General features: G+C 45.0%; 1 protein-coding gene across 1 annotated transcript; it reads left to right on the top strand.

Annotated features, from left to right (window-relative positions):
• Positions 1 to 560: 560 nt before the first annotated feature.
• Positions 561 to 15,771, top strand: LHFPL2 (LHFPL tetraspan subfamily member 2; the record flags this gene model as incomplete). The annotated part of the gene is made up of 2 exons (XM_084278931.1): positions 561 to 990; positions 15,370 to 15,771. The coding sequence occupies 2 exons, from the start codon at positions 561 to 563 to the stop codon at positions 15,624 to 15,626; spliced, it is 687 nt and encodes a 228-aa protein (XP_084135057.1). The 3' UTR covers positions 15,627 to 15,771.
• Positions 15,772 to 16,496: the final 725 nt, after the last annotated feature.

The following is a 16,496-nucleotide window of genomic DNA, read 5'->3' as shown; positions in this document are numbered from 1 at the left end:
CCTGGGCAGCCGGGAGCTTAATCGCTCCCCTGGGATAAAGCCAGGAGGTTTCCAGCAGGCTCTTTTTCACAGGCCCTTGTTAGAGCTTTTGCATATTGATGTGGATCTGCACAAGATCTTGGGTTTGTTGTGGGGGTGGAAATGAAGACTTTTTTCTCACAGCTGATATGTTGTCTCTTTTTTTCTTGTAGGTGTGTGATGTCAAACAGTGGGCAGTCCTTGTGGCCTCCCCCGCCAGCCTGCAGTGTTACTTGCCAGGATGAATATTAAGAAAGAAAAGCGTACTTCAGAGCTCAGCATCCCAGAAAGAAAAAGGAGGAACTGAACAGAGAGAACAAATGACTGCACTGCTTGCAAAACTTGCAGCTGTTCACTTTTTCTCCCGAGAAATTTCATCTTGGCCTTTGTGAGAGAGCTGGAAGAGCAGGCAGAGCAGCCAGAGTGATTTTACTGGAGTCTTTTTTTTTTTTTCCTTCTTTCTTTCTTAATTTAATTTTCTCCGACTCGTGCCTGGATTTGAAGACCGTCGGCTGCACTGATCACAAGCACTGGACATCAATATGTGTCATGTCATTGTAACATGTCGGTCAATGCTGTGGACTCTCCTGAGTATTGTGGTGGCTTTTGCAGAGCTCATCGCGTTCATGAGCGCGGACTGGCTGATTGGCAAAGCAAAGCCGTCAGGCGCCGAGGATGTGGACAACAGAACAGGGGGGCTGCAGGAGCCTTACCATCCGACGCTGGGCATCTACGGGCGCTGCACCAGGGTCTCCCACATGCAGTTCTCTAGACGAGACACGCTCTGTGGTCCTTACGCCGAAAACTTCAATGAGATTGCCAGTGGATTCTGGCAGGCAACCGCTATTTTTCTAGCCATGGGAATCATGATTCTCTGTGCTGTGGCATTAGTGTCTGTCTTTACTATGTGTGTGCAGAGTATTATGAAGAAAAGCATTTTTAATGTCTGTGGGCTGCTACAAGGGATTGCAGGTACGTACTTTGGGAGCAACTAAGGATGTTAAATTTGGGGGCATTCAGCTGAAGAAATATAGAAATTCTGTCCTGTGGACAGACAGACTGCATTAGGCAGACCCAAGGCAGTTTTATTCAAACACAACTGAAATTTATAGCTACACAGCATGTAATACATTGACATTGGCAGCAGTCACAGTCTGTTGTGTGCCAAAATGAACTGACCAGTATTGCTTTTGTTTGCTGTTCAGTTTTTTTCCCTCTGTTTTAATTTCCTTCAGTAACAAAAACTTCTCCCCTTTGTTACCAGCAGAGAGCAAAGTTAATACTTAAGTTAAGGCAATCTATCTCCCTGTCTCGCTTTCAGTAATTTTTCCATGGACTGAAGGCAGTTCTCAGTGTCTTAGAGGCTTCATGACTGTGGTGAGAGGAAATACCACCCCAGGGATACGAACAGCCTGCAGTCGCATGCTCAGTTATCCAGCTTTTCATGCTAAGCAACCTCCTTCAGGGCTGTGAGCTCAACAAGCGATACCTCATGATAAACCTTGCCTTCAGCCAATTTACTGTCCAGCTGCAGTTACAAAGCTTGGTGATATCATCTTTTCATTGTCCCAAGCATCAGCTGTGCTTTGCCTGAAAAGATGAATTGGTTCTAGAGATTTGGTCTTTCTCATTAAACCCAGGGATTTTACAGAGATTAAATGACTGATAGTAAACCGGCACTGGACAGCCCTAGTTACAGAAGTATTTGGCTTTCTGTACTTGCCAGCAAGCTGTGGGGAGAACCTGTCTCATATGCAGGATTTCTATGTGCGTGTGATCATCTGGAGGAGGAGAAGGGTCTTCTGCCCTACCTCTGGCAGCCCCCAGAGACATGTGAGGAGGGAGTGAATGAGCAAGTCCGTCTCCTTTTTCCCTTTTGGTGGTGCTCTTAAGCAGATGGTTTTGTTACTAAAACAATTGCAAGTTTTAACTTGTTTGCTTGAAAAGTGACTCTGGCTTCTCCCCTCAGCACCTCCACTTAGGTGACCAAACACGTCTGTGGTGGCTGTACCTAGACAGGAGGTGTAGTGGTAGGTGTTCAAGCTTCCAGGAAGTTGGTTGGTTTCATCTGCTTGGTTGAAACCTAAATTAATCTCACTTGCAATGCACATGGGGAAGTAGACAAAAACTGATTTTTTGCCTGCTGCAGCCCTCCAGAGCCAGCAGTATGCAGTGGGGACTGGCTTGTGCTGGCCCCTGAAGCACTTCCGTGGCGACTCTCACCATCCTTCATTTCATGCATCTGCAGTGTGACAGTGTACTGCTTATTTCCTGTCACCCACAACGTAAGGCTTGTGGTTCTGGGGCAGAATTAGATACCTAAGTTGGCTCAAGATGCTTCTGTTCACATACATGATGGCATACAATTAGCAGATGAATGTACTTTTTATAAAAATTGTGTTTTTTCCTGTAGTCACTCTCAGTTTGCAGAATTTGCTAGAACCAGTGTTGCAAGGAAGCAGCTCTGCGGAGCAGATTGAGCCAGGGGAAGCTTTTAGCTCCTTGTTTTCTTAACCTGTACTTCAGATATAATCCATGAAACCTGTTTTTCAGGAGATGGTATTACTTTTTTTTCTGTTGGAGGGCTACAAGCATTGGAGAAATTGGTAAGCAGCCTAAGTAGCTGTTTGTCATGTCAGACTTGGGGCTGTAGCAAAGATAACTTTGCTTACAACTTGGATACCATCTCAAAATATCTAGTCTAACATCAAGATTAGTGGGAAGTAGGTTCTTGTATCTTGCAGTACTGTTCTGGAGATCATGTATTTGTGAGAAAATATGTTCAGTTCTATGGTTTATTATCAAACCAGCCGTACCTGTAATGGGACTTGTGGCTTCATGCATTGAACTATACAGTTAACAGCATTTCTTACACATTAGAGGGTAGATTGGACATTTTTGAGCTATACTGGGGATAGAAGCACTTTCCTTCTAATAACTCAGATAGATGACACAGCATGAAACTGGGTAATAGAAAGGTCATGTTACTGAAACTGTTGCTATGAGAAGTACATCTGCCAGGCATCTTGTGGCTAGCAACTCATTTTCTCAAGATTAGTTATATTGGGTCCACTGCTACTTTTGTGCCAGTAGTATTACAGCATCTGCTTACTTAGTTTAAATTATTTTCTTTATGGATTATCACAGCTGTTAATTTAAACTTTCTCAGTTCCTGAGTTTTGGAAAATCCTTATGCAAGTTGTTCGAGTTGTCTGCATGGTTAATCCATACAGGGATTATCATAGCTGGACTAGTGACCTGACCAGAGAATAAGATACAGCTGCACTGTAATGGCTTTAAGTGTAAGATCATTCTTCAATTGTGAACAATTACATTTTTAATAAGCGTAGGAGAAGAATTCACAAAATTACTTTGTTTGTCAGCCTACATTGGTCCAATATTTGCAAAGTATGTCAGACATCTCATTTTCAAAGATAAGATGCACCCACGGTAGAGTCATCTACAGGAACTTGGGATCTTGCAGCCTTAATCTCATTTAAAATCTCTATATCTTTGCAGTGGAGATTTAATATAATTAAAAACATACAACTTAATTTATTTCTGGAATTCATAATGAAAAAACAATAACAGACACCGGATATATCTTTTCTGTCTAGCAGCATTGGTTGTGACCTGGATGATGCCTACGGTGAAATTACAGAGCAGATCGCAATGTCTTTTCTGTTATGACCCTTGACAAATGTGGCCTCATGAATGTGTCTCATTTAGGTCAGTAGGATGGAGCCATGTGCATATCTGGTCCGTGGAGGTTTGGGGGTTTTTTTGTGGCAGAAAATTAGAAATAAAAAGCCATAAAGGAGGAAAACATGTCTGTCATTTAAACTGTATTTCCTTTGTTATAGAGCAAGACCTTTGACCACTTATTTTCAGACTGCAGTGCCTTTCATTCTGGACCTGTAGAGACAGTAATAAGTGGCCCTGTTTTTCAATCTGTTTGAGGACCATTTCATCTGGAAAAGCAACTTTTCTTTGCAATACAGAGTGCAAAGAATAGAGCTGTGTAATTAAATAGATAATTACTACCCAGCAGCAAGAAGACCTAGCAGACTTGTATTTGAATGTCATTTAAGGAAAAGTATTCTATTTCTATAGTCTGTGAATCACTTGAAATGCAGATGCTAGAAGAGGAAACATACTATCATATGGTAGCTGATAAAAACCAATTCAAAGTAAATTTTCACAGTAATCATCTAGTTAAAGGAAGTAAATAATTGCTGATCCCCTGTTGACAGTACCTTGGTATCCATGCAAGATACCTTATTTGGGCTCGGGCACTTCCCTTTGGTGCTATATAATATAATTTAAAGATAACCTGACCTCTTAAGGAGAGTGGGAGTTCATGACAGAACCTAAAGAAGGTTCAGTTTCCGTCTTTGACACAGCTTCCTTTATGAAGCTTATCAACAACTTTTTTTTTTTTTGCTTTTTTTAACCTCTAAGGGCACAGCTAAGCAGACCTGGCCCCTGGTGTCATGGCTGGGCCAACTGCCAGACTTGTAGGTGAGCCACAGCTGGCTGGTAACGCTGTGACTGCGCACGGGGAGGCGGAAGCTACGTTAGCAGCACATACATGGTCACAGCCACAAGGCCTGAGCAGGCCCGTGTGCTTCCTTGTGGGCAGTGACACCATCGCGTGCCTCAGAAGGCTTTGGGTAGAGCAGAGGAGAAAGGGTGTTGTCAAGAAGCTCCCTGGGTTTGGGAGTTCAGTTTCTGTTCTCCTGCTTTGCCACTGAAGCGGGTCTGCATTGCCAGGCAGGTTTACTGAAAGATCTTAAAATAACTTGCTTTCTCTGAAGTGCTGATGGCTTCATCTGTGAGGCCTCTCACGGGTCACTCCCTTCTCACCACTTTCTCTGTTCACTGTCCTCTGTCTCCTAGCTCAAAATGGGCATGACTCAAATGGGTTTCTCACAGAAGCATGGGGCGAGGTGGGGAAGGCTTGTAAAAATCCAGTTGCATCAGTCAGGAAGCAAGGCTGCATCCCAGCTGCATGCTGAGGGGCATCTCTGGTTTGGTCAGGTGGATGCATGGCTCCATTTTGCCATCATGTGGCTAGCAGACTGAAGCAGCTAAGTTGGGAGCATTAGGTTCCCCTGGCCATTTTGTCAGAGTCGGTCTGCTTGTGGCCAGATGCTGTGGGTTTGGGCTTCTGTCCTTCACCCCAGAAGTTTCTCCTCCAGCACTGCTGGGCTATGACTAGATTCCCCTTTTCTGGGTCATACTTTAGTATTCCATCATCACCCAGGGGTGAGGTTTCCTTAACACTTCACCTTACTTCATTCCTGCCCAGCATTTCCTCTTGTACCCCTGCTTTCTCCTGGGAGGCTGGTTTTTTTTTTCCTGGCACTTGTCTTGCTCAGACCCAAGCAGTGAAGTCTCATCCACAGTTCTTTCCCTTTTCAGGTGTCTCAGAAGCTTTCCTGCATTCATTCTTATTTCTTTTCCATGATGTCTTATGTTTTCCTTTTTATTACTGTTCACATCTTCTGTTCCATGCTGTGGTATCTTGGGAGGGTTCCTCCATCAGAAACTACTTCAGTACCTGGGCAGCAGTTCAATTCTAGGAGTGCAGCTTTGCCCTCAAATGCAATAAAATTTCTCTGTAATTTTATAAAATGAAGAGGTAAAACACAGTTTGAGGCCAGCAGTGTTCGTAACACACTATCTTTGCTGCTGGAGGAGCTTGGTTTACATTTCTTGCGCGAAGAAATAGTTCAGTGTGTTACAGTTACTGATCATGGTATCCATTTGGGAGGCTGGGTGATTAGGCAGATAGTCTGAGCAGAATGTGCTGGAAGCCATTTGAAGGGAAAGAGGATCTGAAGCTGCTTGTGCCGGTGTATGAAGTAGAATCTGGCTGTGCAGGGTGGACTCGCGGTGCTTGGGACTGTGCGGCTGCACACTCCTGGCTGCTGAAAGGAAAGGCAGCCGTTGGGAGCTGTGGAGGAAGAGGCTGAGGAGGAAGTGAGAGCTTGGCCAGGACTTTCCTTGGAGAGGGGAGAAAATGCAGAAGGAGAAGCAAGCTGCTGTAGAGGGGGCATGAGGCTGCTAGAACTCTTTGATGCTCAGAGCGTGACACAAAGGTTATCATAGCTGCAGAGTACTTGAGGATATTCAGTTGTAGGCAGCAGCAGCGCACTGTAAAGAAGCATTGTTTTGTCTGAGAAAGGGCCAAGCTGGTGAACAAGGGAGAAAGCACCTTGTGAGCTCATGTTGCTGCCTGTGGGCGATGGAAGCTGTTGCTTGGCTGGGGAGCCCAGGCAATAGAATAGCAGAGGACAGTGGTTTTGCCCTCGAGGGCAAGGAAGCTTCTTGTTTGTCTTTCTAAAATGCAGAGCATGCATTTTTCAAAAAGCATATTTCCTCTTGGATTCAGCTCAGAGGTTTTCTTTTCTTATGCCAGAATTCTGAATTCTTGGGGTGGGAAGAAAGAAGAAAAAAGGGGGGGTTGGGGATTTCTAATGGAAATCCTGAAAGTCTGAACTGCTTGTGCTGTCTGCGGTATAGTGCTTCCTGTAACCTATATGGCCAAATGCCAGCATGACATCTAATACACACTTGGCTGCTGAAAGTTCAAGTGAAGGGGACTGCTGGGTTAGAGTATGCCTGGGAAGGAAAATTGAGTTCAAGTGCTAAATCGCTATTGAGCCTGAGGGAGAGTATAAGTAACTTGAAAGAAGTAAAAGCAAAGATTCAGTGTTTTGTTAGATTTGGTGGTTGGCTTATCTCCTGTGCTACCAAGGTGGGCACATGGGAACCACCAAACACCCAGCAGATTGTAAACAGAATAGAAAAACAAAGAATTTCAAGGTTTTGGTGATCATGTTTGGCAGCTGATTTTCTCAGCAAGCATAAATCTTTTCCCTCAAACGGTGCTCAGTGCAAGGCTCTCACGCTACCCTCTAAGAAATATTTTACTGTAGCACATGTGCACATGGAGATCCCTTACCTCTGCCAGTGTGAGATACCAAGAACTTCTTTACACCCCTACCCTGGCGATGAGGGGTTAAGAGAGCGCTGGCTGCCCCCCAAGAGGACAGGGGAATAGCTGAGGGTAGGTAAGGCTCCCTTTCCGTTGTATTTTTGCTTCCAGGACTCAAAGCCAAGACTGTTGGTGCTGTCTGTATATAGGATACAAACACTAAGCAAACACTCAAACTCAACAAATGTGGTACTTTCACTCGTACACAAGAAAAAAGATAAAGGTGACTCATTGAGGACAGGGGGCTAACTTATGCTTATCTCCTGCCATTGGCGTGCCTGCTGTGGTAGTGAAAGAAATCAGTGGGTTGGATTTTGCATCCTTCCCCAACGCAGATTGACCTGTACTCTGCTGCTGTACCAGCCATGGAGCCACCTGAAATGTCCCCCTTCCTGTGTACTCCTTCACCTTTTTCTCTCGCTGAGCTTTAGTGCCTCTGCAGTTCCTCCCCCTCCAAAGGCTCCAAACGCTTTTTTGTGCTGTGGGATGAGTAATGAGAAAATGTAATTGAGGAAAAAGGTGTCCTGTAGCCCTTTTACCTCTTTGCTTATGCTGAGGTAGGTTGTTCCTTCACCCTCCCCTATAGCCTCTGGTTGAGAGGTGGTGATTTTCATTCCCTTTCAACTGATGAGTCAGTATGAGCATGTGATGGGTTTGGAGGGCATGGCACTCACTGGTCAAACAGCAGTGGAAAAGGCTATGGTGAATGGTGTGAAACATACTGGGTATTCTCATCTGTGTCTTTCATGGACAGGAATATTGACATGGCTTGGTATTTCCTGCCCTGACTTGGGAACCTTCTGAATTTACCATCCATAATTAAGTTTCTCAGTTAGCAGCTTCAAGGCTTTTATTGGGCCATCCTAGGTTAAAAACACTCGATACTTTATTGGCTTTTAAGATAAAATGGGGGCAGTAACCAGCACAGGGTCTCTGGTTGCGTCTCTGAGTTGCTGAAAACTTGTAAGCATTTCTTTTGGCCTACGAGGTGCTTTACCTTGACTTCATTGCAGGGTTAGCACCCACCAGCCCCTGGAGTGTGGTGATGTGACTCCACAGGGCTGATGGCCACCAGAGAGCCGTTGCTGTCATTTCAGGGCTCAGGACTGATTTTACATTGAGTCTCTGCATCTCCTTCCCTCCCAACTAATGCAGAATCTCACCCCATATAGAAAAGCTTATTAAAAGCTTTGGTTATCAATTAACAACTTTGAGTTGCTTAATAAATGGGAAAAGACTAGTGAGCAAACAATATAGTTACTTTACAGTTGAAGAGAGATGGGTTCTTACCCATCTCTTTCTCAGCTTGGAGAAGACAGAGGCTAGGGAACTGCTTTTTCGTCTGGAACTGCTTACCTTTACGTGACCCTGAAACAGTTTTAAAGGGGACAAAAAAATACCTGGCAGGTTTTTGAGCCATCCCTTGGTTATAGTCAAAACCAGTTAATTCTCCTGCCTCGTCTTAGGGTACCCCAGGTACACCGAAATCTGTGCACAGCTGCAGTGACTGTAGGCATGGAGGCATGGACCTTGCCTTGGGGCCTTGCCCACCAACAGCCCTCCCCACCCTCCACAGCCATGCCTCCAATTTAGCCCAAATCCCTTCTGCTTGTGCCAACCTGCATTAAGTGTGGTGTCTGGGTAGCTTTTTAAAGCATTGATCTTGTCATTGTTAGGAGTTTTTCTTTTGTTGTACAGCATTTCCAAGTGGACCAGAGGCCATCTCCAAGGCATTATGGCTTGCAGTCTCCCCTTTCTTTTTAAGCAAAGACTACCTTGCTTGTCATTGGCTGCTTGCATTGTCTGGGTCTGGCAGTCATCCAGAGGGATGGAGACCAGCTACAAAGTCAGGTCTGGGTCCCTCTGCTGTCGGTACCTTAACCAACTCTCCCTTCAGCATCTCAGCACTAGTCTCACCCTTTTCCTACAGCCAGTGTGGCATCCTGAGACCACCATGTCAGCTGGCCTGAGCCTGGCTCGTTAGCTCTTGTTTGATTAAAATGGGATTACTGAACCATTTCACAGGGCTGAAGGTGTCTGTTACACAGCTGCTGAGTAGGAGGCTGTCGCTTCAGTTGTCTGTCAGTGGATGAAGCCGTTGAAAGCATGCAAATGGCAACCTGGTAGCATTCCTGCTGGGTAGGAGTCTGTCAGGGAAGGTCTGTGTAGGTGAAAGCCTCTCTGGGCTAAACCAGCATAGTACATTTGTATAAGTATGTTACACACAAAATTGTTTGGGTGTCCAGGTAGCCTATTGACACACTCAGGAATTCAAGCAGGGCTGTTTTCCCTGGCTGGTGCAGTGCCCTTGGACTGAGCGTTGATCTCTTACAGTTACACCGAAGATGAGCACCGTCGGGATGGCTGCCACTGAGGAAGCGACCCGCCTGCCCTGCCTGCATGGCAATGCACAAGGCTAAGCCCTCCCTGCCTTTACCCCTTTCCTCTCTTAAAATGCTGTTGTTCGGTCACAGGGCTCCTTGGGAGCCTGTTGCAGTGCCACCTCATTGATCGCAGCTGCTTAATTTCCTGTTTCTTCAGCAGCATTTAAAAGCTTTTTCTCTATTTTGGTAGGAAATGAGAAGATAGTTTCAGGCTTTGCAATGGAAATTGGCTTTGTTAGTACATGCTCTTGTTTAGTATGGCACAACAGCAGCTGCACAGGAGACTGTCAGAAGTAAGAAGCGTGCCTTCACTTAGCTAAACAAGCATCTGCCTAACCCCCATCTGGAGGCTTGCTTTCAAGGTGGAATGAAAAAGCTTTTACTCAGGTCTGACCCCCGTACATAAGGTGACGTAGGGATGCCCGTAACCATAGGCTGGGCTGTGGTTTTCCCTGGTGCGAGCCTGGCAGCCCCCCTGCAGTGCACAAAAACCGGGCGGGGCGATTCCTCGCTGCAGTTCCAGGCCCTTAAGAGGGGGAGATGTTCTTGGTGCACAGATACAGAAAGGCTTCTCCTGTTAAAGAAAGCGTTCCCACACCGCCCTCAGAAATGCCGCTGCACAGCAGCACACGCCACTGTTTCTGTGGGTAATTCACAGTACACCCATGGCGTCTTGCTGCAGTGTTTTAGGAGAAAAGGGTCGCTTTCACATTGTTTCAATATAAAAGGACTAAAGTTTAATAGGTTGTCTGTGTTGTAGTCAAGATACAAACTTTAGTCTAACCCAGTAAAACCTAAACCTCATCTAAATTCCCTATTTCTTAAAGCTTCTTTTTGAGAGTAGGTATTTAAGGAATTGATAATAAAATGTTGCGTGGGCAAACTGCCGTCAGTGAAAGGTGGGAAAACATTCTCCGCTGACAGACTTACACCAAAGAGTTTTAGATGAGATCTCTGGATAAAAAAGTCAGTTTAATGTTTTTCTGCCGTCATTCCTAGGCTTCTGGCAGCATTGTGTAGCATTCTTTCAGACCTCTGTTTTAAGGAATCCTAAGAGGAAAGGTAACTTATAACTGGCAACAACTAACAAAAAGGAAAATGGAGTGATGGAAAATCATATACTGATTTAAAGAAGTGGGATAGAGCTAATTAAGTAGGGGTGAGTGTATGTGTACAGTATCTGTGCTTAGAGAGGATGTTAAATCTAGAGCAGGGCAAACCTGAGCTTCCTGAGGCTGAAGAGAAGCCCAGTGGAAAACAGCTTGTGATGTTTTCAAAATGAGTTTGTTCCTCTCAGCAGGGGGAAGAAGCAGCAATAATTTCACAGGTAGAATGGCTGTGAATTAAAGCTAATTTACTGCACATCGGCACAAAGAACTGAAAGGACTCCTTGCATAAAACTTTTTCTCAGAACATTCTGGTTTTGTTCTCTGTTCTTTAAGATTGGCTTCTCTTCAGAGACACTGGGGAAAGAGCAAATACCGATTTATTAAGAAAAAGAAATATCTATCATTAATATTTACCGTTCTCCTGTCTTGTTTCAAGGCAGACTGTTGACAGGAGATAGTTGTTGCTTTATCATGTTATGCTGACTATAAAATTACGCCACAGAGAACTGAGTTTTGTACTTCAATGGCTAATAAAGCTTAAGTGCTTTAATCTTAATTTGCAGCACTGAATGGTTTAGAAAGTTGCACAGTACAGATTAAATGCAGAAGTGATATTTTAATAAGTCAAGTGTAAAAAGTAACTGAATCATATTCAAGAAACCTGAGAATTCTAACAGTCAGTCAATTGAGAGAGCGACTTTTGTACACAAATCTGTAGATAGTATTAGGAGCTGCTCTTGTGTTCCTGTGTGCCGTGAGTGTTAATGAATGCCAGGGATAATGAGCTTGGCTCCCACTTCTCCAGGGCAAGCTCTCTGCCAAAGATACTTTGTTCCTGACTCCAGGCAGCCCATCCAGCACCCTCCTCCACCTTCTCCCTGCCCCAGTGCATCTCCAGAAAACAAATCTGGGGGTCCCCAGGCTGCTCAGTGCTGTCTACAAGCTGCTGAAACCCCCTTTCCCTTCCTTCAACATTTTGCAGAGGCTGTGAAAGGGAAACTGTTTTTGCTGCCGGCCGTGGATCTCACAAAGCTGCTGCTGGCGTGCTGCAGGAGGTTATCTCACTTGTGCCTTGGGCTCCAGCTCTGTGTGTCTGTCCGAAGTGCAGACTGCCGGCTGTTGGGAGGCAGAAACTGAGCAGAGCTACCAGGTTCTGTGGTAACACAAATAAATAACCCTAGCGAGAGAGCTGCAGGCAGGCGAGCCCCGGGGACTGAGCGGCAGCTGCAGAGCGGGCGGAGTTACTGCCAGTTACACTTAAACCTCCGCCAGAGCAGCAAAGAGATGTAAGGGGCTCGGCCAGGCTCTGCCGTGTGGACACTGATATGAGGAGCCAGCGCTGAAGGTTCACCATGTTTTCTCCCTGTGTGGATCATCTTGCCACAGACTGGTCTGTCAGTGGTTTTTGCTCAAGCACAGCTGCTTGCACATGTGTTAGATAGAGATCAAGGCTGCGCTGTTTGCTGCAGAAACAGCCCTCTGGCTTTTTCCTGCTGCATCTAATGGTTGTGCAGTGCTCCTTAGGTCAGGGTGGAAGAGCACAGAGGCTGCCAAGCTCTTCATGTTGCTTTGGACTGTTTCACCTGGCCATGACTTTCCAAGCAGCATCATAACCTCTCCTGTCCCTGCTACCCCTACTGTATCTTAACTCTTTCTTTTCACATGGGTGTATTTCCTTCATTACCCTAAGCATCCACATTCATCACAGAGGTGGAGTGTTTTTGTTTGGTTGGCTGTTTTTTGGGGGTTTTTTTAGGTCTGTAAGTTAGTGCTGTGGTTGTTGTGACGCTGTGCATTGCTGGCTTCTGCTTTAGCCCATGGTTTGCCTTACTGGTGGGCAGTAATACAGCTCCACTCTATTCTGTAGCCTGTGACCATCTCTTTGTAATTACTGGCAACCAGGAGGCAAAGCTTCTCTTGGTCTTGTTACTTGATCACCCCTTTTTGGGAAGGTGGGGAGAGTCAGGAAGGGATCTCCGCACCCCACGCCACTCAGCCGTCACTCTGGGATTTGGAGCTTTGAGCTGAATACATGATGAGAAGCCTGTGCCTCTCAGCTTGCTGTTAGTCAGCGTGAAATCCAGGAGGGCTGTTTCTGTGGTGGGCATGTTGAATTGGCTTACCTGAGTCGTCTTCATTCGCTTTTCTTCGCAAGTAGGAACTAGGTATTAAAGAAATGAGAAATATTAGTGATGAAGTGGTGCAGGTTGTGAGAAGCGTTCTGGCTGCACAACAGTGGAGTAGTAGAAGGCAGGTTCAGTAGTGAAAACTCTTTTTCCTCCTTTCTGTATGCTGGGCCAGTACAGGATTCACGACGTTGGCTGGCTGAGGGAATGGTCAGGAGGGACTGGCTATATTCAAGCCCGTGGTTAAGACTTTTCTCCAAATTTGTTTTCATCTGTGTGTAAACAGCTGTAGTTTATCAAATTATGGGCTGTAGTCACTAATTCTCCAGGAATTTTCTGTAGTCTTGTAGTTTTAATTCAGTGAAATCCTGACAGCCACAACTGACAGAGGCGCTGCAGCCATTTGGCAAGGGGAGCTGAGTTCTGGGTCATGACTTTTCAGCCCAGGGCATACCTACCACAAGCCAGTCGCTTTCAGGAGCTGTTCAGTGCTCTAGTTTTAGTAGAGAGATGGACGTGGCTCCTCGGTACTGCTTGTGACCCAGCTGTAAGCCAGGTTTGCTGCTAAAAGCAGGCTCCCCAGGTCTGTGAGTGATGGAGCGGTAAGCTTGTAAGAACTTGTTGGCAGCTGCTACACTGACGTTTCAGATCCAGATTCTTAATTCTGTGATGGTGGGTTTTAACTACCATAGGGCTTGTGAACATTAGAGAAACCCATACCAATGTAGAGTGAGAAAAATACATACTGTGGTCACGCTGGTTCCACAGAACAGGAAGCCAGTGATGAACAGAGGGGAAGAAACTGCCTGTGTTTAGTCTGAAACGGCTGCAGGGCTCAGCAGGATGAAAGCACAGCTTATCCAGTTCTGTCCAAGATAAAGCAATGCTTTGCACTTAATGTAGTTTGGCCAATCGGCCAGGAAATGCTGCGTAAAATTTGTCACTGGTTCTTGAATGTAGAGCAGTGATGAAATCCCTTCACAGAGAATGGGTATCACCCACTAATGGGTTTTGCCAAAGAATAATGTCATTTAGTTCATTCATGCCCGTGGTGTTTTGTCATCGTTAGAAAAACGATGGAGCAAGGACTTTCCTTTGTGAAATGTCTGGCATTCATAGACGTTAATTTTAGACAGTTGGATGATGGTTTCTGAGTGTTGTGTGTATTAACTGCTTACTAGCCAGGACCCAGCTTTTCTTTCTCGGTGAGGAAGCTTTCCTGCTTCTGGACTAATTTCTTTAAGCAAACCATTAAGGAAACCTGAGGCCCTGCAGAATGGGCTGGTCTGACTGCTTTGAAGGAGATGCAGCTGTTCTTTACAGTTAGGGTAGGGGAGGAGAGAGGGCTGTTTTCTATTTTATTAACTTGGTAGAAGTTTTGAGATTAATGAGATCTAATGGGCAAACCAGTGCCCTACATGAAAAGCACAACTTTCAGCCCACTTCGGTTTTCATCAAGGCACCAGGTTGAACGAAGGGCTTTAAGGTGCAGGATGGATAGTACAGTCCATAATACTTATGGGATCAGGAAGGCCATATTCGTTTTCTGGACAATCTGTCTAAGCAAAAACTATTTTCCATAATTCTTCCTGTTGTAAGCAAAGTTTTAGAGGAAGTGCAAAGTAAAATTTTGATGCCTGTGATCTATCCTGACGTTTAGCTCTTCCCTGCATTACATACCTCATAGGAGGGAGATCTGTTTTTAGCTCACTGTGGTTCTTTTAGCAGGGCTTGTAAGAGCTCACTGTAGCCACCAGCATATATTAGGCATTTCTATTAAACCATCTTTGTGCAAAGACACATTGTGTGTGCAGGTGACTTTTAATTTCCTCAGTGAAGCCCTTTACTGCTTAGATAAAGACTGGTCCTGACAAGAGAGGAAACTTAGGAATATGAGAGAGTATCACACATGCAGAACATCCAGTCTGGGCGTTAACTTCCAGCCTGAGGCATAGCAGGGTGTTCCGACAGTTTGGCAAGCCGGGGAGTTGGTGTGTTTGCTCCAGCATTGCTGGAAATACGCTTCCCTTCTGCAGCAGTCGCCTGTTTGGAGGACCCCAGTGTTACCTACGCAGTGGCTGTGGGTACTTGGATGCGTTTGTTTGGGTCTGACTCCAGAATTCCTTCATTACAGAAGCAGCTGGATGAGCTGACAGTATTTTTATCACTGTGTCCTAACGTGGCCTAATGAGCAGATGCAGTGTGAGAGAGTGATTTTCTGGCCTGGGAAAAAAAAAAAAAAAGTGAGGAAAATCCAGGTGGAAAAAGGCAAAAGTGTTTATGATGAATGACTAAATAAAGCTGAATGAGGGCTACCTAAAGGCAAACTCACTTCAAGATGCACTTCTATTTGAAAAGTGCTACTATAAACAGTAGGTGGAATTGCTCAAAGAACCATAGAATGCGTGAGGTTGGAAGGGAAAAAGGTTTTTCCATCTCTATACCTAGCAAAAATGTATGAAAACAAAGGATGTAGAAGAAAAAATACCAAGCTTAAAATTAGGAACATTAGGCCATTATTATATGAAGAAAACCTTTCAGAAGAAAAAACATGGGATAGCTCCATGTTTAGATAAAATGCCAGCCACGTGTGTTGGGAATGGTCAATAAAGGGAAGTTGGATGGAAGAGTTCTCCCAGTCCTGTGATTAGAGACTATGGTAGCTGATACTACGTGTGGTGGTATTAAACTGCTCATGATTAATGCCATCTCTCTCTTTTTATTTCTAGGCCTCTTCCTTATCTTAGGCTTGATACTTTACCCTGCGGGTTGGGGGTGCCAGAAAGCAATAAGCTATTGTGGACCTTACGCTTCTGCTTACAAACTCGGAGATTGCTCCTTGGGCTGGGCTTTCTACACAGCGATTGGTGGCACTGTGCTGACCTTCATCTGTGCAGTCTTCTCAGCACAAGCAGAAATAGCCACATCCAGTGACAAAGTGCAAGAAGAAATAGAAGAAGGAAAGAACCTTATCTGCCTCCTTTAACTCCAGTGGGGAAAAATATCAGCACCTGGATCTTAATCTGCTTTCCACTGACAGGACAAGCAGATCCGCTTACCTGTGTCTGCCATCTGTGTGATTGAGCCCCGTGCGTTCCAACTCCGAGCTACTGAGACAAAATGGTCTTTCTTCCTTGCTGGGCAATGAGGATCTGAGAGGGGATTCCCAAGAAAGCAGAATGTAAATACTTGGGGATTTTTTTTGTTATTTTATTTTTTTTTCTTAGTGTCAGCCTATGATCAGGACACAATGAAATATATTACTCTGGCTGGGGAGGTGAGGAATCGTGTATATAGCGGGAATGTTGTTGTTATAACTGACAAATTCTGATAGATCGAATCGCCTTAGCCACCTTGGTGTCTTTGAAGAATTTGGATTGAGAATAATAAAAGCCAGCACATTTATTTCCTTACACTAAAGAGAAGCCTGCTTTAATCAGGCTTTGTTTCCAAGGGCTCCCCTCACCTGCGAGTATTTCACCACCACCTGGTTTGGTATCATTCTTTCCACTGAGGTGCTTTTTGATACTGAACTTCTTCAAAGTGCAGTGCCTTCTCAGATAGAAAGTACCTGTTGGAGGGGGCAAAGCTGACGTGATGCGGTTTACACCAGTCCTTAAGCATTAAAGAGCTGAGTTCCTGCCAGGTTGTTTTATCTTGAAACTATAGTGCGAGGTGAGGGCTGCTTGTTAATTAGCAGGCAAATTATTTTTTGTTTCAGTGCCTAGACAGAGGAGCTGTTACTACACTGGCTTTCACCTGAATTTGATAAAATCGTTTGCAATAATCACTGTTAGAAATATTTCTACAGCCTTTATTAAAACCCCTGAAATCCCATCCCAAGCCGACGCCAACT

This window comes from Gallinula chloropus (genome assembly GCF_964237585.1).
Source record: "Gallinula chloropus genome assembly, chromosome: Z".
Classification (NCBI taxonomy): domain Eukaryota; kingdom Metazoa; phylum Chordata; class Aves; order Gruiformes; family Rallidae; genus Gallinula; species Gallinula chloropus.
The sequence above is the reverse complement of the archived record's forward strand: the minus strand, read 5'-3'. Positions and strand labels throughout refer to the sequence as shown.